General features: G+C 36.4%; 1 protein-coding gene across 2 annotated transcripts in view; it reads left to right on the plus strand.

Annotated features, from left to right (window-relative positions):
• The window catches only part of ARFGEF1 (ARF guanine nucleotide exchange factor 1), an 85509-nt gene that overhangs the window by 27411 nt on the left and 34691 nt on the right, over window positions 1–23407 (plus strand). For both annotated transcript variants that reach the window (XM_086885765.1, XM_086885769.1), the window contains 10 exons: window positions 3686–3842; window positions 4889–5035; window positions 11708–11887; window positions 12595–12868; window positions 13351–13464; window positions 14122–14285; window positions 15365–15498; window positions 18884–19118; window positions 23041–23140; window positions 23268–23407. In XM_086885765.1, coding sequence (XP_086741891.1) covers window positions 3686–3842; window positions 4889–5035; window positions 11708–11887; window positions 12595–12868; window positions 13351–13464; window positions 14122–14285; window positions 15365–15498; window positions 18884–19118; window positions 23041–23140; window positions 23268–23407 — 1645 coding nt within the window. The remainder of the gene's footprint in view (window positions 1–3685; window positions 3843–4888; window positions 5036–11707; window positions 11888–12594; window positions 12869–13350; window positions 13465–14121; window positions 14286–15364; window positions 15499–18883; window positions 19119–23040; window positions 23141–23267) is intronic.

Genomic DNA, 23407 nt, shown 5'->3' on the forward strand with positions numbered 1-23407 from the left:
TGTGACCAGCTGTTACAGTGCAAGGCACAGGGTTTGGGAGAAGCAGCAGAAGGTAGGTTAGAGGGAGCAGGGTGGTACTGTCTGGCCAGGGAGCATTGGAAATAGGGTTCAACGTTGGAAAAGATCTTTGTGAACAGCACAGAAATTTCTTTCAGTGTATTAGTGGAAAAGCCTTGAAGTCAATTCAGAGAAGAGGGAGGGACGTAGGTAAGACTTGAAGTGAGTAATTAAGGGGAGGAGACTGGGGTGAGGAGGTGGGAATGAGGAGAGAAAAGTAATGTAACTGGCATAGATAGTGTCTGGAAAGGACAGGGAATAGGTGTGGATTTGTGAAGGCAGTTCTACAAGTGAAGGTAAAACCAAAAAATTTATATTAAGCAGTCTTTTGCTGTCAACCTTTAAGTATTGAAAAGCTGTGAGATCTGTTAATGGTATTTCATTACATGTTCCATGGGATTGTCTTCTTCATCCAGTGTACATTCCTAGCTCTGAGTCAGGGCCATGTGGTGAAGACTGCTCATACCACTTGTTGAAAGAATTGGATCAGTGGTGAAACTGAGGATGAAAGTGTTCTTAGGCAGCTGGGTGCTGCATGCGGATCTCTGTTCTGCCTTGTAACTGGATTTCAGTATTGGGCAGATCATTTAAACCACAGCTGTCAAAGATGCTAATGATTTCTGCTTCGTCTCCTGGATATTTGAGTAGAAATTTACAATTTTGGTTTGGAAAATACAATCACTTCTAGTGGAATAAAGTCAGTGGGAACTTTGTTTCAGAAGATGTAAAGGAAAATTTAATATCAAATATGTTGAAAAGTTTAGTCTTGCAGCTTATAGAATTGGGCACATAAACTTAGTGGGTGCATCCTATTGAAATTGTGCATTGCTTTCCACCAGCAAAATTAAGTCAGTGAGCTCACAGTAAGATTGTAAAAATAAATTTATTATTTATGTAGTGTTTAGAAAATGTTGTATCCAGCGCTACAAGATTGTCTCAGACAGAAAGTAATAATGTGAATTTCTAATGGGTTTTTCTTGGAGTGGTATAAGTAAAGCAGAAATCCACATTGTGAAGCATGATAAGAAAAAACACTTTATGTTAAATATTCAGTGAGAGATGTTTATTCTGGCCACTGAATAAGGAAAAGTCCTATCCTGTAGTTAAATAACATGATAAAACTGATGAGACCACAGAAGTAAAATCATTTTGTATAAATGTGGTTGAGCCATTTCTGAACTTCAGGTGCATAATTTCTGCTCTATCAATATCTGAAGTTGTGATTTTTTTGAGGGTAGAATGCCTATAGGCATTTTCTAAATAGATTTTTGTTTCTTTGGTCCTGTCTTTATTTTGACAGTAGCCTTTTGCTGCTGTGAAGGCTTTGCTGGACTTGGAAATTGTGAATGGACTTTTCTGTTCTTACTGTAGAGTCAAATTGTTGAGGTGCAGTAGAAAATAATGTTTTTCTTGGCCCTAGAATAGAGAAACTTCTGAGTCTATTAAATTATTTTCAGGTTCTTACTTCTGTTATTGAGATTCAATTACCCTAATAAGAGATTTCTAATGATCAGTCCTTAAATTTTTCCAGTCCCTGATCAAGGTAACTGATGTCAGTTAACCTGGAATGAACTGAAGAATAGATCATTTCCACTTTCCAGAAATTTTGCATGGAAAACAGCTCCTTTTGTTCTGCTCTTTGTTTTTGAAACAGAACTGGTATTTGGTAGTAGGGTGGAGGGGAAGGGAATAGAAAAGTACAAGCTGATTTATGTAACCATTATGCAGCAAATGCTGCCAAAATTATTTTCCAAATCCATTATTTGATAAGTGCCTTAGCCTTTCTCTATGGCTAATACATAAATATCAGCATATTTAATAATTCCATGCTTTGTAGATGCCTTCATGGAAGAAAGTTTTGTGGATAGTTTCTAGGTTTAGAAGCAATTCACTGACATTAAGATGAAAAGTGCTTTTGAGTTTCTCTCCTCTCCCTGTTGTCCCCTTCCATTACATTATCAGCAGTGTGGATGAGCTTACTGAGTTGCTTTTCCAGAGACAAATGTGTATCATCTTCCATATTTAATATCTTTCCCATTTTAAAATAACTTCTAATTAAGAGATGCTCCAGGCTTATGTAGTAGTTTGCTGTGGCATGGGTTCTTCATTTTCGGAATCTCACCGTGGCCTGCTCTTAGCTTTGAATAATTCTGGGTTTATTTCCAGAGCGCTCTTTTTAACTTCATTTTAATGGTTTCAATGGACATAATCACTAGATGAGGAACAATCTTGTCATAAGACATAAGGAACAGATTACTGCCCTTTCATTCCTCAGAGTAAAGCTTTTATAGGAGTATCAGAGAGATTCAAGAACATAAAAGGATAATGTACTTCCTCTGCAACTTATCTAATTAGGGTGTTGTTCAAAAGAACTCTGTTTCCAGCAAAACAATACAGGGCAGTAAATAAACTTATGCATCCAACAAAAAAACAAACCTCTGCTTTTCTTCAGGTAAAAAATATGTAGGGATAAATTCTTAAACCTTCAAAAGAGATGTAGACAATAAAAAGTAGCATCTTAATACTGGTTACTTACTCTTAAGACTTAGAATTTGGATGCCCTTTTTAAGCATCCTAAACAAGATCTGTTTCCATGTGATATCATTTCAAGACAATCCAGAAAATCTTGAAAAGCTGACACTAATTTATATTGATTAGTTTAAGGCCCACTCCATGATGTGTGGGACTGCACTCATGCTTTGGATTTATAATAAACTGTTAGCGGTTCATTTTGGAAACATGAAATTGAATGCATTCCTTGAAGCATCTGTTTTAATTAGCAACATGCATAGGAGCTGTATTTGAATGGAGTTGTTATACCAAGATCTGTTTGAATTACTGCAAGAATTCTATAAGCTTTCACTACAGAATATGACATTTTGCACTTTTTTTTATACTGCTTTTCAAGCCTATGTAAGACAGTGTAGTTTAACTTTTATCTAAAAATACCTATGTATGTACAAAAAAGGTTGGGAATGCTTTATATAAATGTGATGAGTTATTCTGTGAAATGAAAAATCTGAACATCTTGCTTTGAGCCAAAGTCAAACTGCATTGATGCACTCAAAGAATGACCCATTCCTAATTATCCTTTTTTGGTAAATATTAATGAGGAGGACCTTTCTAAAGGTGCTGTAATCAATAAAACTTCAACAGCTCATAATTTTCTTGCTTTTGTACAGTTAATCATTTCAGATGATTACCCAAGTGAGATATGTCGGTAGCCACTCAGCTTAAATTATGTGGTGTTACCTGAAGGAGAGGTTAAGATAAAGGTTCATCTCATTTTATTCTGGTAGTTTGTTGCTTTTGTCTAGTGTGGGGAGTCTTTTGGTATTTGAGAGGAAGCAAGTCTTTCTGTTTCCAAACCAGCAGGTACCACTGGATATCCCTTTAGTGTGCAAGTGGGTCAGTTTGCCTGGTTCATGAAGGAGCCATGAGGTATAAAAGGTGTTAAGAATACTTTACATATTACTATTGCTAGAAGTTATTCTTCCTAAGGTTAATTTTCTTGATATTTTAATATTTTATTCATAAATATTTATTATAATTTATTCATAAGCGTTGTGGTGGTGAGAACGATTTCTGTGATCACATTACGGTATTCTAATACAGACATTCTGTTTAGTCCCCCTCACGGAGAAGCAAAGTCTGGTTCCAGCACTCTTCCACCTGTGAAATCAAAGACAAGTTTCATTGAAGCAGACAAATACTTCCTACCATTTGAATTGGCATGCCAGTCCAAGTGCCCCAGGATTGTCAGTACATCTCTAGACTGTTTACAGGTCTGTATGAAGATGAGTGTTAGCTATCAACTGTAAAATCCTGTGGCTTTGGAGGGGGAGTACAGTTATATGTAATAAATAATGTCATGTGGCTTTTATGATTTTACTTGATTGCTCTACAACCAAATAGAATGTCTTTCTCACAAAAGATGAACATATGCCTTATTTATTATGTAGTGTATGTGTGTGTTTCTTTGAGTATGTATGTTTTACCACCGTTTGGGTTATTATATACAGCCACCTATTTCCATGTGATTAAATGTGTGTTGAGCTAACACAGCGAGTCTAACATTAGCAAATTCATTTTATGCTATTTATAATTGCAATAAAATGTTTTCAATTTGAGTTGTCTAGTCTCTCAAAACTCTTGAGGCTCCTGTAATGTTTCCAGAAGAAATTCTGCAGCATTGTGTTTAGCCATTCACTCCTCCAGCTCAGCTCAATAGTGAGCTCAGTTCACAGTCACAGGCACATGTGTGCCTGGCCTGCTCTCATACGTAAATACATACTGTTCTGTGTGGCCTGGGGATTTTACAGATACTCTTGTGCCTAAAGTGTTCAGAAGAGGATTTTACTAGTTTTGTACTAAGTTCCACTTCTAAGTATTGAAGACCTAGGGAAAGCAAAGGATAATAAAACATGTAAAACCAGAAGAAATGCTAAAAATAAAACTCTAGTAGCTCAAATAGAAAGCATTTGCAGGTCGTTTATCTGGTATAAAAAACACATTTGTGTGCTGACTACATATGGGGACTTCTGTGTTGTTAGTTTTTAGAATCCTATTTGTGTTAAAATATTAACTGTTGAACAAAACCTTTAATGTTAATATTGCTGACAAACTTTGTGTAGCAGTTGCTGAGTGAAAAAGGAATACATCTGGAAGATATGTAAAAAAATCCTTGATGTTTTATGATACATGGGGTAAAAGATACTGTTTTAATTATTCTGTGCAAGTTAGAACTGTCAAGTGATTTTTTTATTATAAAAAAAAAGCTGGCTTAATCTTTTAAAGCTCGTATTTACATGGATTTTTTTCTTCTCTCCAGAAACTTATAGCATATGGGCACTTGACAGGTAATGCTCCAGACAGTACAGCTCCAGGAAAAAAACTAATTGATAGAATTATCGAGACAATATGTGGCTGTTTTCAAGGCCCTCAAACAGACGAAGGGGTTCAGCTGCAAATAATAAAGGTAACATGTTTAATATTTGCTGTATTTATAGTGATGGCAGCAGGAAGACATTCTTGACCTGAGAGTTCAAAAGCAGAAGTGTTTAATTTGTGATGTTCATGGTAGTGTTAATCTATTTGCTTCATCCTGTTTCTTGCAAGTGGAAACTCCCTATCCTGTGCCCTTCTAGTTTCTCCCATTGCATTTTGGGTGTGAACTCATGGTTGTGGCCTCAAGTCTTGTACATAGACCACTGGGTGAAATTCATTTACAGCAGACCTGTGCAGCCTCTAATTGTGAGGAATTACTGTCAAAAAATCCTGCACTCTCAGTGGGGGAAATGGTAATTAAGCAGTAGATTTTCAAATCCATTTTGGAATTTGTTGATGAAATGCAATTAGACCTGGCAGTTGGACATTACCATGGTAGCTTTGTAGTGCTGTGTCAAACACTTTTGCTTGAAGGTGGTCCAGGGTTTGTTTCCACAGCTTATATAAATGTTGCATGTGGAGTTTGTACAAATGTTTCTGGAGAACCTGTTTTCTGATTGCAGCCATTAATTATGGGTATTTGTTTCAAAAAATTACTATGCCAAGTACTAGAATTTAGCTGCCTAGTGGAAATGGTGTACCCTGCTTCTGTAACAGCAGTCTTTGAATGGCTGTGATGGTGAACAGCAGTGAAAAATACATTTGAAGTTAGTTAAGAGACATTGAGTGTTTGTTACCTCATTATTTTGTGTATATGTATCCCAAGGCATTGGCATTTCTTGGAAATTCTATTTACTTGTATTAATGCAAAGAGTATTTAGTTCATTTCCTCTTTTTCATAGCTCAAACCTTCCCTGTTCTTTTTTGCACTCCTGTTCTCCTGCAGATAGTTGTTAAAAATGGTCGTTCATGCTGCTGTTTTCCAGATTTGTTGTGTTGTTTTGCGCAAGCATTTAAGATGTTTTTCATCCTGCAAAGGGAAGTTTTTATTGATTTAAACTTTGAGTGGCTGAAACTATTATAACTCTCTCTTCATTGTAATACTGTCTCTCTGAATGCTTTGTTATTCCAGTCCTTCCTGCATGAAGGGGATTTAAGAGCTAATACTCCTTATGTTCAGGGGAAGATTTGAGAAAGCAAATTCTTCAACAATTATAAAGTGTGTTAAGTGTGTAGGCTCATTTAGTGCCTTAATTTTTTACCTGTTTAGATGTAGCTGATTACCATGTCAGAACAATTAGGAAAGTGGAGGGTACTGTTTTGACTTTGATTCCATCCTTGTCCAATAAACTGAACACCATAAAAGGATTGATAATTTTAAATAACCTTGGCAAAGACCAGAAATTCTGACTGCAGAAGAATTATGAAACTGCTAAGTCAGTCATATTCTCTTAGGCCTCATAACTCTTCAGTTCTGAGATGAATGTGCACCCTGATTCTCCAGTATGATTTGAAGGCTGTATCATATATCTTCTTAGACTCTTCTGTGGTTCTAGTGATTAGTATGTTGTCTGAAGAATTTTAATTTCATCAGGGAGATAGAAGGCAATAGACCTGGATCTCCCACTTTTTTGTGCTGGTGTTCCCAGGCTGTTACCCACAATGTAAGCAGCACTCCCACAGGGCAGCTGCTTCACCAACACCACAGTAAAAGCTGAGAACTTTGATCACTTGGATACCTTCTTCTGGAGGATTGTCTTGGTTCTGCATGCAGAAGAGGTGGCCCTAGCATAGCGTGCTGCCCTCACTCTGGCATCTGGGAGCCATCTGGGGAAAGAGTTAACATGCAGCGCTGTCTCCTAGTTACTGGGTGGCTTTCCAGGGGTGGAGTCATCTTAAGCCAGTTCCCAACTACCAGAGCCACATAGACATTCTGAAAATACCCTTCTGCTGACTACCAAGGAAATAATCTTGCTGACACCAAGAACTATGATTTGTCTTTTTTTAGTTATCTAAGCTTTAGAGTCATGTCCTGCAGTAGTTTTGATGGAGGCCAGTTTAGCTTTTCTGCACCTATCGTTTGCATGTTCTTTTCTCTGTAATGCCCGTGCTCTTCATCTACAGACTCTGTGATGAACCAGACTGAAAAACTGGCCTTTTCCTTCTTCTCCCATGCATTTTAGTTTGATTTGGTGTCATTCTGATGTGAAGTCATGCAACTTTCTTATGTAGTTGTTGTGGTGGGGATTGTTGTGGCAGAAACCATGGAAGTAATTAGACTGATGATGCAATTAAAAGTGGTTTATTCAAATTGTGTGAAATAACATCCCTTGATTGAATCTTTCTGCCTCCAGGCTTGATTTCCTTTGGCTGCTGTGACATTTGTGTTGTGTGAGTGCAGACTTGCACTGACAGTTGCAGAGGTCTTACTTGAAGTTCTGTTTACATCATTTCTTCTGGCCTTTTGGTGTCTGAAGAACTAAAACTAAGGCAAAACTTCTTATTTTCCTTTTTTTTTTCTTTTTTAATCTGTAAAGAAGGAATAGGGATGAGGAGGCAGGGTAGAACATGATATCAACTGTTTAGACTTATGTTTTCTTTCTGTGGTTTGCCATATGGAAAATATATGCCATTATCTAGGTACTTTTACAGCTTAACTTACTAATGTTTGGCAGAGAAAGATTGTTGTTTGTGCTTGATAACTGTAGTCTGAAAAGTTGAATGTTATTTAGTGATTTATTTTTTTTTTTTAGCATCACTTAAATTCAATAATTATTTATCTATGAAGGTTATTTGATATATTTGTTGTTTTGTGATTTAAGGAATTCAGTTTCCTGTGCTTTTTCAAAAGTCAGTCCATACTAGCACATTTTCTTGTGATAAGTAAATGTTTGGACTACAAGTTAACTTAAAAAAAATATTATTGAAAGTAACCCTGTAGACCTTCTCAAAGGAAACAGAATTATGTGGTTCTCGTAGCTAAATCACACTAGAGAGAAGAGCTAGGGCCGCTGTGTTTTATGCACCATTCCAAGTATTTGAGAGTTTCCAGGCAACTGAATTACGAAATTAAGACAAAGTAAGACCGTGCTGATCAGATGACAGCTGTAATGTGTCATAAATCTTCCAAAGATAAGATGATTAGAGTTGGCTGAGAGGAAGAAAAAACTGACCCTGAGCTGAAAGTTTTTCTCCTGGTTCTAGTCATGTTTGCTGTAACTGTGCTGTTCTTATAGAATATTCAGTGTGAGAAGAATCAAAAGTTTAGTGTTATAGATGGATGCTGGATATTTTTAGTAGAGGATTATTGTTAATTTAGTTTGCTTTTAAAATTACGTTCATTTTGCCTCACAAACCATGATACTTCCTGAACTGTTCTAATGCATTTGTTTTAAATAATAAAAAATTCACTTGGCAAATGTGCTTCAGGCTAAAAGAAAAATTGCTGTGGGTGTCACACAAAGATATGATAATCTGTAAGTCATGAAGTTGTCCTGGAGATTTTTCTCCTTTCCCAAAGCCATCCAGTGGTTGTTTATAAAGACGAATAAGCTTTATTTATAGTTAGTAGGGGACAGCACAGAACGGTAGGGTCTTTCCCAGACAGAACAGTAAGTATGAAGGACTGGAGGGAAGGCATAAGGAAGCAAACTCATAGTCAGGATGGTAGCCAGTAGTTTCAAGGCAAGGAAGGCTTGTTGGCTGTTGGTATTTTTGCAGGCTGTGTGACAAAGGAAGCTTTTGTGGAAGGACCTGAAGGAGAATGAGGTAGTGCTAACCTTTCACAGAGGTTTCCTTCTGTTTCTAAAGAGCAGCAAAGGGGAAGAGTAAATAAAGTAGGCTTTTTTTTTCAATCTTTATTTCTTAGCTCACAGTGAAGATGCTGTGAAACAGATGAGCTAAGTGTGACCAGAAAGAGTGGAAACTCAATTGCAAAAAGCCTTGAGCAGCAAAACTTTAGGTGGTAGAAAGGAGCAACGTAATGCTTTGACTCCGTACAAGTAGCTTGCTGTTCTGACCTCTGCAGAGAGCCATTTTTCTATCCAGGCTTTGCTCACAGACTTTTCCCCTTACCCCTTCTCTTGTCCTAGCAAGCATTTAATACTCTGCATCTACTAAAATCACTTTTAAAACAAACAAAACCCCAAAGCTAAACACCAGAGAAGCACCTGAGGGTGCTTTTGTTTTCTATGATTTTTACTTGTATTGATGAGTTGCTGTTAAAAATAGCACAGGTGGCTTCATGCTCTGGATCTGTTGCAAAATAAGAGTGTGGCTGGGTAGAAGGTAAGAATTTTTTACTCCATCTCTCAAGGATGTGTTGTGTAGCAGTTTCAGATTTTGAGTAATCCTGCTTCACTGTGGCCTGGCGTTATTGTCCTCACCTTTCACCCCTCTCTTTTTCCTTGTGTTGGACATAATAGTTGTTTGGTCACAGTGTAAGGGGGAGTAATGTGAAGAAAAGTACTAAAATAAAAAAGGCAGGGTTTATTTTTCTAACATGTGAGTTCACAAGGGTTTCAGAGGAGCAGCACTGCCATTCCTGAGCATAACATGTGGTTTCTCAGGGTTAGCTGTCATGCCACTGTGATAATGATATACTCTGTGATAGAGAATCAGGTGATGTTGTCTAGGGCATGTCATCAAAGTGAGCCCTAAATGGAAGCTGTCAAGAGGGAAGGATGTTCAGCAAGTAATTGTAAAATACCTTCTGTCTTCTGTTTGTTCTCGTATTTCTACTGGATTGGCATACTAGTGGAAGAGAAATGGTGCTGAGATGTGAAGTTAGAATGACTGATAGCCTGAGGATGAGTCTAAAGTATAAGGAAGATGGAAGATATTAGCAAGAGATGAAAGCTAAAAATGCTTATCAGATTGCAAATGTGTATGGTAGTCATTAAGATTCATGTCTAGTGCCTGGGAAGGAAAGAAACCCAAAGAAGTAACTATCAAGAGCTTTGTAAACTCGTGTTTAGTTTGATATCTGCAGGGAGAAAGAATGCCTGTAGAAATGCCCTGTAGAAAGACTGATTCTTCAGGGTGCACAGAAAATATTATTCAGTGAATTTGGATTAATATATTAAGGAGATGTGTCTCATTGTATGTTTGAAGTGTTTCTTTGCCTCTACACCTCTAATCATGTGGTGTGAAAAGAAGCAGGCTCTACTATTTATAACAAGCAGACTGAAAAAACTTAGGAAATTCAAGCTGTTAAGCTAATTAAAACAAAAGAGCACATTGTCTATCTGTAGCCTTGTCACCTTTCTCTACTAGCTGGCTCTACTTTCTATTACTAAAAGCTGGGCAAAAAAAACATCATAAGACTTAACCAAACTGAGATAAAAGTTAAAATTGAATTTTCAAGTATCAGCTTCTTACTCATCCAAATTTAAGAAGGAAATAGAAGGTGACACGAAGGAGTAACTTTATGAATGACATCATTAGAACCAGAGATGGAGTGGATCCTTCTGCACCTTTCATTAGTGTCCTTAGTGCTAGGCTGAAGGAGACCTTGTCTTCCAAGTGAAAAGCTGTAGGTGGTTCTTAAACTGATGTATTAAGTGTGTGTGTATACATGTCAGTGGTATAATTTGTAACTGAGTTAAATAAATATTAACTAAATCTAAATATGTACTGTATTAGGTCCAGACGATAGTGGTTTGGAAAAGATAGCTGTTTGTGCCTGGCATCCACTTGTTCAGCTTGTTTTCAAGAGTGACTCATTTTACTTTTCAAGGGTTTAAGTGTGTGATGGGTACTGTTTCTCCACATCTTGGTGCCTTGTGTGTATAGAAGTACTGACAATGTCAGTAAGAGATGTGAGGTATGGTTTGATTAGTAAATTACCCAACACTTGAATTAACCTTTGTTTTTAACTGTGATAAATTTTAATAAGTAGGAGCTTTCCAGTGCTTCCAGTTCTTTCTTTTTTACCCTAAACATCCCATTGAATGGTAACTGTCACAAGTTTTTAATGCTCAAAATTCCCTCATTCCTTTAGTGGATGACAGTGATGAATATGCAAACCAGGTTGCAAGCCAGGCTCTTCCCCTTTCTTATCACTGTCCAACACACATCTCTGATAATGTTTTCAAACCCTATCCTCAGGTTTCATCTGCCTCTATTTCTGTCCTTTAATCCAGCCTGCCTCTCCCTCACATAATGATAATTCGTTCTGTGTTATCTGATGTTTCAGAAGCTTATGTGCCTTTTTTTTTTTTTTTTTAAAGACAAGCAGATATTAGTGCAAATAGGAAGAAATAAGTGTATTTCTATATAGGGGCAGCACAATTTTCTAGCATCTCTTATAAAAGGCAGTTGTCTTAGTATAGCTGTCTAATCTTATATTCAGTCTTTGTTCATCATATTTACATTTATTTCTAAATCAACTTTTGGACCTTTTGGCTTCCCTTCCAGGCTTTAACAGATAGTGTGTTCCTGTTTTGTGTCTAGAAAATCTGAGGATGATTTCTATTAGCTACTTCTCTGATGGCTCCATTGGTTACTTCTTGCTGTTACACACTATGAAACATGTAATTCTTCGATATGTTGATTAAAAAAACACTCAGTTTAATATAACTGGTAAATATGTTTTTCCAATATGGCTACAAGAGTATGTGGGAGAACATAATTAAATTGCTGTTCAAGATACATGTTTACATATGTTGTAGAAGTAATCCAGTTTTGGTATTTATTAACTGCCAGACTTTTTGACTGATAAAAGTTTTGACTGGTAAATGTATATATTTGTGTGTTTATTTAGGCTTTGCTCACTGCAGTAACATCTCAACACATAGAAATCCACGAAGGAACAGTACTACAGGCTGTAAGAACATGTTACAATATCTACCTAGCAAGCAAAAATCTTATAAATCAAACTACAGCCAAGGCCACTCTTACACAAATGCTGAATGTCATTTTTGCACGTATGGAAAATCAAGCAGTGAGTATCTCAGTATCTTTATCTAGAAACTACCTCCTGAAAGCAAACCAGCTTGAGAGATTAGTTTCATCATTATTAATGTTTTTGGCTTTTCTAACTTGGGTTCTTTCAGGAAAAGTATCTGGTATCTGATATTTTTCTTCTTGTGTTTTGCATTCTGAAATAGGTGGAAAATATGGAGGTTGGGGGTGGGGGTGGTGTGCAGGTTTTAAACTTCTCATAGTGGTCTGCTATATTTAATAGATGTATTTACCTCAAGAGACATTTTGCTTTGGTTTGACTTCGTGTGTTGTTGTAATCCATTAGACAAGACACAGAAATTCCTCTTTTTCTGGGGATTCCGGAAAAAGGGACCACAAAAAAAGTTTACCTTGATGTTTTCCAAGCACTCCTTGCTTATTGTCACACCTACTCCCTGAGCTTCCTTATAGGGTAGGCAGACAACTCTTGATTCTATGGTTTATGTAGTGTAGTCATCCCTTTTTGACAGTGAAGGTGTGAGCTATGTGCATAATTGGGAAGCAGCCCTCTTGCAATGGATTATCCCATGATACTGAAGTTATTTCTAATTGAACAAAGATGCATTTTTCTTAAACTGTTACTATGTAAGCAGAGACAATAGAGGTGTCATCTTTATAAAATAATGCATTTATCTTGCTGTTTTATTTTGATAGTGAACTTCTTGTGTGTTTGCAATGCTTTTGTAGCTTCAGGAAGCCAAACAGATGGAAAAGGAAAGACACAGACAGCAACATCATCTTCAGCAGTCTCCAGTGAGCCATCATGAGCCTGAATCACCTCAGTTGAGACATATTCCAGCACAGGCTGATCAGCTGTCCAAAGACCATGAGAGAGAGCTTGACCACAGCACAAATGATGTGGACAAGAACCTTCAAGAAGATATTGAGGCAGAAAATGGATCTGACATTTCTAGTGCTGAAAATGAGCAGACAGAAGCTGACCAAGCCACAGCAGCAGAAAGTAATCAGTGTGTATTTCTGTTTGATGGAGGGAGGGAAAAGGTCTGTGAAAAGAAAGGCTTGAGGATTGTCTTCCTTCAGGCATAAGTTTTCAAGTAGTTGTCTAATGCAAAATGCCCATTTGTCTTTGTTACCACTGTCCATCAAGAGCATCCTTTAGTCCTGCACTCTGTAGGAGTCTGTATTAAAAATTCCTTTTTGCATCTGTGTAATGTTGTGGAAGTTTTTGAGAATAACAGCTCAAAACCCTCAAGCTTTCAGTGTTTTAATGTCTGTGAAGATACAAAATTGATGTGTTTTGCTGGCATAGGCCTGTAGATAAATTGCCATTTACAGGTTAACCACTGGAATTCATACATTGTGCAAATACCTATTTTTGAAGCATCCAAACATTTATTTCTAAATGTTAAGTGCAAGCAAAATACCTTCTTAATTTCAGAGTATCTCATTAATACTTGTTTGTGTTTGTTTTTCTTTATAAAGATCTTTCTAAAGTTGATGGAGGAACATATGATGGTGAAAGCAATGAGTGTGAAGAGAAGGCACAAGAAATTGTAGAAAGTATTGTGCAGGAAATGGTGAACATAGTAGTTGGAGGTATTATATTAATATCTGTCTAGTCAATCGCGACCGCGGTCTGATTCTTGACCTTAAGGATTATTTCACCACTTTGAAATATTTTAATTAAAATTTATCATCATTTAAATATGACTTAAATGCTAAAGAAGACAGTTGTGCAGTCAGACTTGAGCTGTGCATTATTTAACAGTAAAATGGACAGGATTTCATATATTGATTTACACTCTTTGTATTAGAGACAAACGTTCTTTTAAAATACAAATTCTTGCTGATTTTTTGGTTTTGTTTTTTTAATTACTATTTTTATTTTATCTTGTTTCTATATGAACACTCTTCAGAAGTGAGTCCCTATCTGTAGTAGCAGTGTCTCACTATGTTTTTCAGTTTGTTGGAAATTCTTATCAGACTAGTGAGTGATGTCCCATACCAATACTTCTTGGAAACTTGGAAGAGTGGTGACCCTCACAATGTGAAGTTTAAGTAAATTTCTACTGTAATTTTTATTAGTGGGTATTAAGAATATTTGCAGTTTTTATAGTTCTATAATGCCATGTAAATTCTGTCTTAAGTTCCTCCTTATGATTATTTAGTATTTAAATGTTGGTTTTAAAAGCTCTTTTTAAATTTTTAATCTCATGTAACATTTGTTAATAATTTTTACATCTTTTCTGATAGATGTGGAAGGGACTGCAGGTGGTGATGGCACAACTGTATCATTAGAGGATGTCAGTGACAGTGAAAACATTCAGGCAAATGGAATTCCAGGGACTCCAATTTCTGTTGCTTATACACCATCTTTACCCGATGACAGATTATCTGTCTCTTCCAACGATACTCAGGTACAGGCAGACATAAATTAGAAAAAAAAGGATTATGTTTTAAATGCTGCCCAACACTTGTGCAGAGTGATTAGTATAATTCCATAAAATAGGTTGCTGAGATGAATTTCAATAATTAAGTCATATTACTCTAATGCACTATTTAAATGAATTTTTTCTGAATAAATTTTGCACGTGATGTCTTTTTTTATCCCATCATGTTTTTAGTTGTCCCATGGAGTTCACTGTTCAAGAGAACTTAGTTTCCTGTTTCATGAAGTCCTCCTGAGAAACTGTAAAACTAGTATTTAAGATACATAGTGAAGCATATAGTCAATTATACACATGTGTGTGTATTTTTAGTGTGCTATTTTCAAACAATAAATAGAAGTTTCAAGCTGATAGCATGATCTTAGTGCAGTGATTTCAGATCAAGAGTTTAATGTCTGAGAGGATTTGATTTTCATTAACAAAATAGATGTGAAAATACACTCCCTCTCTTGTATGAGACACGTATACACTTGTCAGCTGACCAAGAGTATCTGCTGTCAGAGTGTACTAAGTAATTAGGTTTGTGAATAATAATTTTAAATTCAAAACGTTACAGCCACATAAGCCATATAAATAAAGACTTGACATTAAACATGTTGCTTGTGTATAAAACAATAATACAGAATTGCAAGAACTTAGTAATAGGGGTGTTTACTGTCCCATAGAAATTTTATCAAATGTATCTGGCAGCAGATAGGTTACTATTTATGTTCTATTAAAATGTCAGTTGTTTGGTTCTTTTAATCTTTTAGTAACTACTGAAAGTGCCTGGCAACAATTCACTGCAAATTACCCTACTTAAACTTGACCAACCTAATTTCATGACACTCTTTAATTAATTCTGACTTCTTACTGAATAGGCAGTCTTTAGTAGTGACTTTCATTTCAACTGGACTGCAGGATGTTTTGTTTTAGTCTTGAGATCATAAAGCTAAAGTGAATTCATTAAATTTGTATAATATATTAGCTGCTTATTGCTCGGAGGTGGGGATTTCCCTACACACCCTGCTAATGCAAAATGGAATACTGAAATATGTTAACTTCCTTAGGAATCTGGAAATTCTTCAGGACCTACCCCTGGTGCTAAGTTTTCCCACATTTTACAAAAGGATGCCTTCCTTGTATTCAGGTCACTGTGTAAACTCTCCATGAAGCCCCTGTCAGATGGACCACCAGATCCAAAGTAAGTAGAATTTAAAAGTTTTTCTAATGAATCTAACAATAAAAATAAATTATTTTAATATTTTTGTGAGTCCTGTTACTGAGAAGCCAATGGTATGGTGAAAAGAACCTAGAAACTTTGGAAAGGTACTTTTATGTTTTAATGCATCTTATATATATATATATATATATATATATAAAAAATATATGTGTGTGTATATATATATATATATATATATATATATATATATATATATATATACCTGTTCAGAAGTTTCTTAATACCTATGCTCTCCATCCAAAACATACCTTTGTACTGGCCACTGGGAAGAAATGTAACTCTACATCAGGTGAAACCAGCACATTTGTGTATCCAGTACACATCCTCAGCCCTACCTCATCTTAATATAAACTCCTCACCTGCAGCTGATAACTGGTTATGATAAATTCATAATGCAGTGTTTCATTCTTTCGTTCAGGTTGGACACTTCTGTCAGCCTACTTAATCAAAATACAGATGTTTGAGAAAAAAATATTTTATTTGGCTGTTTCTTCTCACTGGAGATATCATGTATTCAGTTTTATTTATAGAATTGTTTGTTGTAGAGGAAATATAGAGTCTCCTGTATAGATGGGCGCCAGTATTAAATTTGAGTGTCAGCAGAAAGGTTTGCTTTCTGATCTTGGATTTATAGGCTTATATGCATTTTATTTGCACATTACGAACAATTGCTAATAATTTTCAAGAGGAGGAGTGCGTTTTTGATTTAAGGAGTGTTAAGAGATCAAATTGAAACACAGTAGTATGATTTCAGATGACAGTGAAAGGCCTGGTATTCTTCAAAATAAAATCAGCTTTACTGTTCTGAGTCTAGCTTTTAAAGCAGTAACTTTTAAGGCAGTTTAGTTTAATCAGTAATGTGTGGTGTGGATTTAATATGCTGAAAAGATATATGTAGTCAAAAGGGTTTGAAGGTTTAGTCTAGGAACGTTTTTAAATTATCTAGCAATGTGTTATGGAAAGTCAAGACATTAGAGAATGAAGACTGAGGCATAAGGGTTTTTCTCACTATTTCTGAGAATTGTCTTCCAGGAAATGCCTTGAAAATCCTGTGGTTTTAGCTAGTACTCTGAGACTAAAGCTGTCCATTTATTAAAGGCTTTAGTGGATTAACTCCCCTTGCAAGAGCAGTAATAGCTGTTGAGGCACTTGGAGAATCTCATGTGAATACATGGAGTTCTTGACATTCAGATTAGAACTGGTGAAGCTCTTCATACAAAAAAAAAATTGGAGAAAAAGGCATTTAGGGCAACAAAAATTCACTGCAAATACATTTGAAGATATCCATATTTGGAGAAGTGCCTAGAATTTATCAATGGTTCTGAGTCATTGATGGCTTTTTGAACTATTACAAACATACTGTAATTAGAAGAGGAGGCTTGGATATCTATGGCATTTCAAGAGTCATATCTGCCTCTGTAGAAATCTTATTTTCAATGAAATTTGTTATGAAGTCTGTAATGAAAATATTTTTAGATTTTAGGTAACTGAACTTGGAGCTTTAGCTTAAAATCACAAGTCTGGGAGTTAAGATCAGCATTTTGCTTTCTGGGAACCTGGTCAGTGTCTTTGTTTCCTTTTTTTCTGGAATAAAATAAAATGGGATTGAAATATTGCTCAAAGCTTTGCTTGCTGGTTTTTGTTTTTATCTTAAACCTGTTCTAAATTAAGTGAGCTTTACACATCATACAGAATTGTTAAGGTCATCATGTCAAGATTTCGGGGAACTGACACTTGCTGGAAGTAGGCAATACTTAATATTTATGACTGAAATTCTCTTCATATTTAAATTCTTACATTCCATAGCAAAGTATGGTCTGGTTATATGCTGTATGCACACCTGGTACCATGTGATACAAAATCAAGCCTTTTGCATCAAAAGAGGTTGTTATGTCAGCTTCTATGCAGTGCCAGCATCAAGTCTTTTCTTAAAGAAGTCCTACAGAGAGCAGTTTCAGGTTGACTTTGACCTGTAGCCCGTTAGGAGAAATGTGAGGGACAAGTTCCTCACTCAGTTTGACTGGCTGTTTTCTTCTCAAAAGCATCTTCAGAAGAAAACGTCTACTTTGGAATTACATTTTGAGTTTGAAATGTTTGCAGATTGATTGCCCCATCCCACTCTGTTGGGCAGAAAGAATTGATTTTATTTGCAACTTAATTAGCATTTCTTGTTTTACCTAGACTGGAATTACTTTTTTTTTTTTTTTTTTTTTTTTTTTTTTTAAATTAAGCTTATATATTTGCAATATACAGCAAATATCCAGCTACTCTCTGTGGCGTGGATTGGCTTGAAGCGCTCCTTACTGTGTCTGGGCTGTACTGGATGAAAAATTTCCTGTCATTGTTCCCTGTGTTTCATAACTGTCCTCTGTCAGGGGTGGTTGTTTAATGAAAGCTGGGGACTGTCCTGTTGGCAAAGCCAATTGTGTCTATACCTGCTCTTCAGAAGAGAAACAGCCTTATTTTGAAATTATCAGGAGTGGGAAGGAGCATCAGGAGTCTTCGGAGAGAATGGTTTCACCTGGAATGCTATTTATTGCATTGGATTTTAATAGGTGTAGATTTCCTTTATGCTTTTTCCATGTGCAGTCTGAGGGCTTTTTTGGCAGTTTTGTTGTGTTTGTTTAGGGGTTTTTAGAGCAGAAATAGTAGCACTGTTCTGGTATGAATTCGAGTTTACTTGAGTCTGTAAGAATGTTACTGTGGAGCATTTGATAGCACTGCAATTGACTGACTTGGTGATTGCCATGTTTAAATTAGGCGCATTTTGTGTCTCACCTGCTCTCAGAGTAGGATGGGCCCAGTGACTGATTAGTGCTGTGTTTGAGAAGAGAGATTTCAGTGTTGAAAAGTACACTTTCCAACATTGTATTGTATTGTATTTATAGTCCTTCAACTTCCTTTTCATGCTGGTAGAAATAGAAGCGGAGAAGGAATTTCCATCTTTGACTAGTCAGATTTTGGTAGATGAACTGGATTTTAGATGGGATTTTCCGAAGCTCTGTTAACAGGAAAGAATGCTCCTTCATCCTCTGTCTGAAACAGCTGCATTGCCTCTTCTTTGCTGCTGTTCTGTGGTGCAGAAGAGAGAGTGGCTCAACAGTAATTTTTCCTATTCTGGAAAAGGTCTTGCCTGCATTCTTGGTTGAAAAATGAACAGTTTAACAAAAAAAAGACCCAACATTTTTTATGACCCTTTCTGCAACTGGTTGTGTCAAATGTGAGTTTCTGTAATTAACGTTCCGCTTGCAAAATAATTGTGGATTGTATTGACTTTTCAATAGAAATGGGGTTTTTATTTCTTATGGCTTACACTGGGCTGATATGCTGCATTGTTTTGTTCTAGATCTCATGAACTGCGATCAAAGATTCTTTCATTGCAGTTGCTTCTGTCCATTCTGCAAAATGCAGGACCAGTCTTCAGGACAAATGAGATGTTCATTAATGCTATAAAGCAGTACCTCTGTGTTGCACTGTCAAAAAATGGAGTCTCATCAGTTCCAGAAGTTTTTGAACTTTCACTTTCCATATTTCTTACCCTCCTGTCAAACTTTAAGACTCATCTAAAGATGCAGATTGAGGTACGTTGCATTAGTTTCTAATTAAATGTGTGGGAGGTATTAAGTGAACATTTATTTATATTTGTGTAGCTTGGTCTTGCTTGAATAAATTTGTTTTCCTTTGTGATTCATAGCTTTTGTGTAGGGCTTGCCAGATTTTCCTTATTTTGAAGTTTTCTGTTGGGTGTGGCACAGTACTACCACAGAGTGTTGCTGAAACTCAGAATTGAGTAGATTTGTGGCTAAGCTCAACCAATGTTCAATTTTGTGATTAAGAAAGCTTAGCACAGCACTACATATTATAAACTAAGAAAATGAATGCACTCAGGAAAAGAGGTAATATATATGGTTTTACAAAAGATTTTTAGAATAAAAACTAATGATGTGAAAAGCATTGTGATCTTTAAGATCACTTGAACAGATTTCTTTCTCTGGAGAAGTCCTAGCTATTCCATTATTATAGCCACTTCCCTTTGCTTATGAGGGCCTCTGTCAATATATGTCCTGAATAAGATTATCTCATTTCCTCTAAAGGTGTGCACACAAGTTAACTCCTTGGACTGTAAGTGGAGATGAGTCTATATTCTTTGCAGTAAATTCTTTGAGTCCTGGCAGACATTGTGAATTTTCAGTGCGTCAGTTCTAAGTCACAGGGAAAAGGAAGATTTATCCCCATATGGGCCATTCACTTAAGAGCTGGACTCCTAATGATCCTTGCAGATCCTGTCCAACTCAGAATATTCTGTATGTGGAGGGTTTGTTCCTGAGATCAGCTCTTTGTAGATAAGGTAAAAGCAGCTTCTCAGAACCACTCTGTCCTGTTCACCCACATGGATACCCTCTTGTGGTGCCCCATGTGTTAAAGATCTTAATTCTGTGGTGAATAAAGTAGTACTGTGTGCAGTGTGTCCCTGCTGTTTATTTTAGTAATTTTTTGTTTGGGGTGTCAAGTGTGAATATTGAAGCCAACAGATTGCCCCATCCATGTGGAACTTAAGTATGTGAAGAGATGCTTAGAAATGTTGATGAATTTTGCTGTTGTAAGGACCTTGAATTCAGGGATATCTTCATCTGTGGATGTCATTGTACAAGTTGATGTGTTATGGTAGCTTTGGAGGAAGAACCTCATTTTGACAGTAGCATGTCATAAAATGATTGTGTTCTGATCACTTACCAGGTTATTTTGATACTTCCTTGGGGAAAAAGCAGTAAGATTTCCAGTATGTGGTTGAGCATAGATTGGATAGAAATGATTGAATGTGCTTTGAAAATGTCATGCATTTTGAAAAGTTTTGAGGCCAACTGTGTGCTCAACAAGACTGTAGTGCATGTGCAGTGCTTGGCACATGAGACAGACTGGGTGGAGCTGCTCTCAGTCCCATAGCCTGCCTCCCAGAAAGTGTTGGACTTGCTGTGTTCAGAGAGCTTACAAGTCAGCATGTAGGTGGTGAGCGCATTGCAGTCGGCTTCCCTGACAGAAATTTGATAGGTTTCCATCGCTGCCAGCCTTTCACAAATTCCTAATAGAAAATAAAGACATCTGAGGCAAACTGGATGTAGGATGCCCTACACTATTGTAGGAGGTTCTAGAGTATGCTAAATTAGGGCCATCACCACATATCAGGGCTACATTTCCTCCTTGTGAATAGGAAACCCAAATACTTGATGCTGCTGAAGTACCCATCTATTACAAAGTACAGCAGTTTCTAGAAACGTCTTTCTTTTTCCTGATGGTGAGCTAAGAATTCTTCTTTCAGCTACTGATCCTAAAGGTTATTCTGAAGATGTGGGTAGACACATAGAGAACTTCACATGCAGTTTGTGTCTTGGAGCAGTAAGGAGAGCCATATGCTCTGATTTATAATATGCAAAATCTATATATTTTGGGATTGAGGCTGCATTTTTCATCTGTGTAAGAATTTTCTGGCGTGTTTGAAAAGAATAGTTTCAGATAACAAGAAAGTTACCCTCTCCTGGCTTGTTGACTTATATATTTAGCTAGCACTGCCCTCTGACAGTAAAATAGTTTGAGTCATACCTTAGTTGTAGCACGAATTCTGGAGAAGTTAATGAATATATTTGCAGCAAATCAAATCCCAGTTATCAGAGGAGTTGGAGTGTCATTTAGCTGTACTTACTATTACCACCCTTTCAGAATTGTGAATACCTTAAAACTCATACTTCAGTGGACCAAATATAATAAATAGCTGTTTTCTGGTTTAGTTTTCCAGTGTATTAGCAAAGTCTCAACTCTGTGATGTGAATTGCAATAAATTATGTAGCAATAAATAGCATTTTTAAATAGCTGAAATGTAAACCATAACTATGGTTTTGAGAAGTTCTTCATTCCAGGATATGCTTATCCAAAAGTGATACCAGAAGGAAGAAGTCAGGAGATACCATCAAGTGCCTTGATAGTATGCAGAGCTTCCAGCTATTTTCTCTTCTAGCTTAGATTTCGATTTAGTTTTTGTCCCTGAAATCTTTTTCTCTCCTTCTTCAGTGTCTTATTTTTTAAATTTTCTACCAGAAGAGAAATACTTCTGCTAGTTCCAGAAAATATATAAAATCAATGTCTTTCAGTAAAAAATTAGAAAACACCAAATGTGTAACTGAGGGTTACTCACAGCATGACGTGTATTAAATTTTTGTCTTTTCTCTGATTATGTAAAATTGTGGCTAAAATCAGTCTAGTATGCTTAAATATGTTTAAGCACATGCAAGTCTTTAAATAGGTATGTGTTGAACACCTTAGGTTTCATAGGGATGCTTTCCTTATTAAGACAGTTAGCTAGCATTGTGCTGTGTGCCTCTCTCTAAAGAGATCAATAAAATATAACTATAGTTCGCACATTTTACTTGAGGAAATGGCTTACCAACAAAGTTGCCTAAAAGTCAATGTTGCTGTTTTTCCCCAGGTGTATGACTTAAAGTGGAAACAGCCTTATGCTTTTCTTTACCTGGCTAATAGCATAAAAATCTCTGTAAAAATTCTGTGCTATGAAGGAACAGTCAATACTAAAAACAAGGGTTTGGATATTTGTGTGATGCTATTGGAGAAGTTGAGTAGCTTGAGACTCTCAGCAGCCCTCTAGTAAATCTATGTGTTATGGGTCTGGAAGCCACAAGTGGCTGTGAAGAGTTGAAGTACAGAAAACTGATGTAATACCCTTGTAGCAGTTCTGTTTTGGGTTCAGGGGCTGTTACAGCAGTTGGTACTGCTCAAGGAAGAAGTGAGAAGAAGCCTTAGCTTAGCTGCTAAGCAAGCTTGGCTGAATTAGCCAGCCTGATGGATCTGGTGAATAACTGATTGAGAGGGAATAAAATAGTTTCTGTTCCAAACAACAGCATCTGTATTAAAATGATTTCAAGGCAAACTCACCTGTATTCTAGTGAAGAGTAGCTTTCCTGTTAATGGAGTTGCTGCATGCTGTGCCTGACCAGTACCCTTCTTCCAATAAGTCTGATGCTGCAGAGTGATTCTTTTGTGTCAAAACGTTTCCCTTCTAAGGAAGGTCCAATACTTCAAATTTGCATAAGGAGCTGTTTGTTATGTTTGTGTCATAATGTGATCATCTTGTAGATAAAGTATTTTTATGATGAGGTAATACTTCTTTCAAAATCCCAAATGAGCTCTTAACAGCAGTTTAGGCTTCTTGTTAGGCTGAATTGTCCTTCAGGATTTGACATTCCAAATTCTGCTTTTGAATACTCAGGAAATAAAGCTGGACAATACTGCAGAAGCACATAAGTAAATAATTCAGATTCTTAATTTGCATGTATCAGTCATAAGTCGTATTTCTTCCTTTCCTCCTTTTTTTTTTGGCCTTCTCATTATTTCCCGTGCTTCTAAAGTGCTGCTTTCAGAATTTTGACCATCGAAGTTAGTGACTGTTTTTGTAATAGATTTTTTTTTTCTCCCTCTTCCTGGAATATTTTTTAGGTTTTCTTCAAAGAAATTTTCCTGTATATCTTGGAAACTTCTACTAGTTCATTTGATCATAAATGGATGGTTATACAAACACTGACAAGGATATGTGCAGGTATTAAGGGCTGTTGTGTTCTAGATTTATTTTTTTTTTTACCTTAAAGAACAAAACTATACTTGCCTTTAAATTAATAAATAACCTAGTTTCTGTTGCAAGGTTGACAATATCACTTTATTTATAGATGCTCAGAGTGTGGTGGACATCTACGTGAACTATGATTGTGATTTGAATGCAGCAAATATATTTGAAAGACTGGTTAATGACTTATCAAAGATTGCTCAAGGAAGGGGTAGCCAAGAACTTGGCATGTCCAATGTTCAG

The sequence above is a fragment of the Cyanistes caeruleus genome, chromosome 1 (genome assembly GCF_971803275.1).
Source record: "Cyanistes caeruleus chromosome 1, bCyaCae1.hap1.1, whole genome shotgun sequence".
NCBI lineage: Eukaryota > Metazoa > Chordata > Aves > Passeriformes > Paridae > Cyanistes > Cyanistes caeruleus.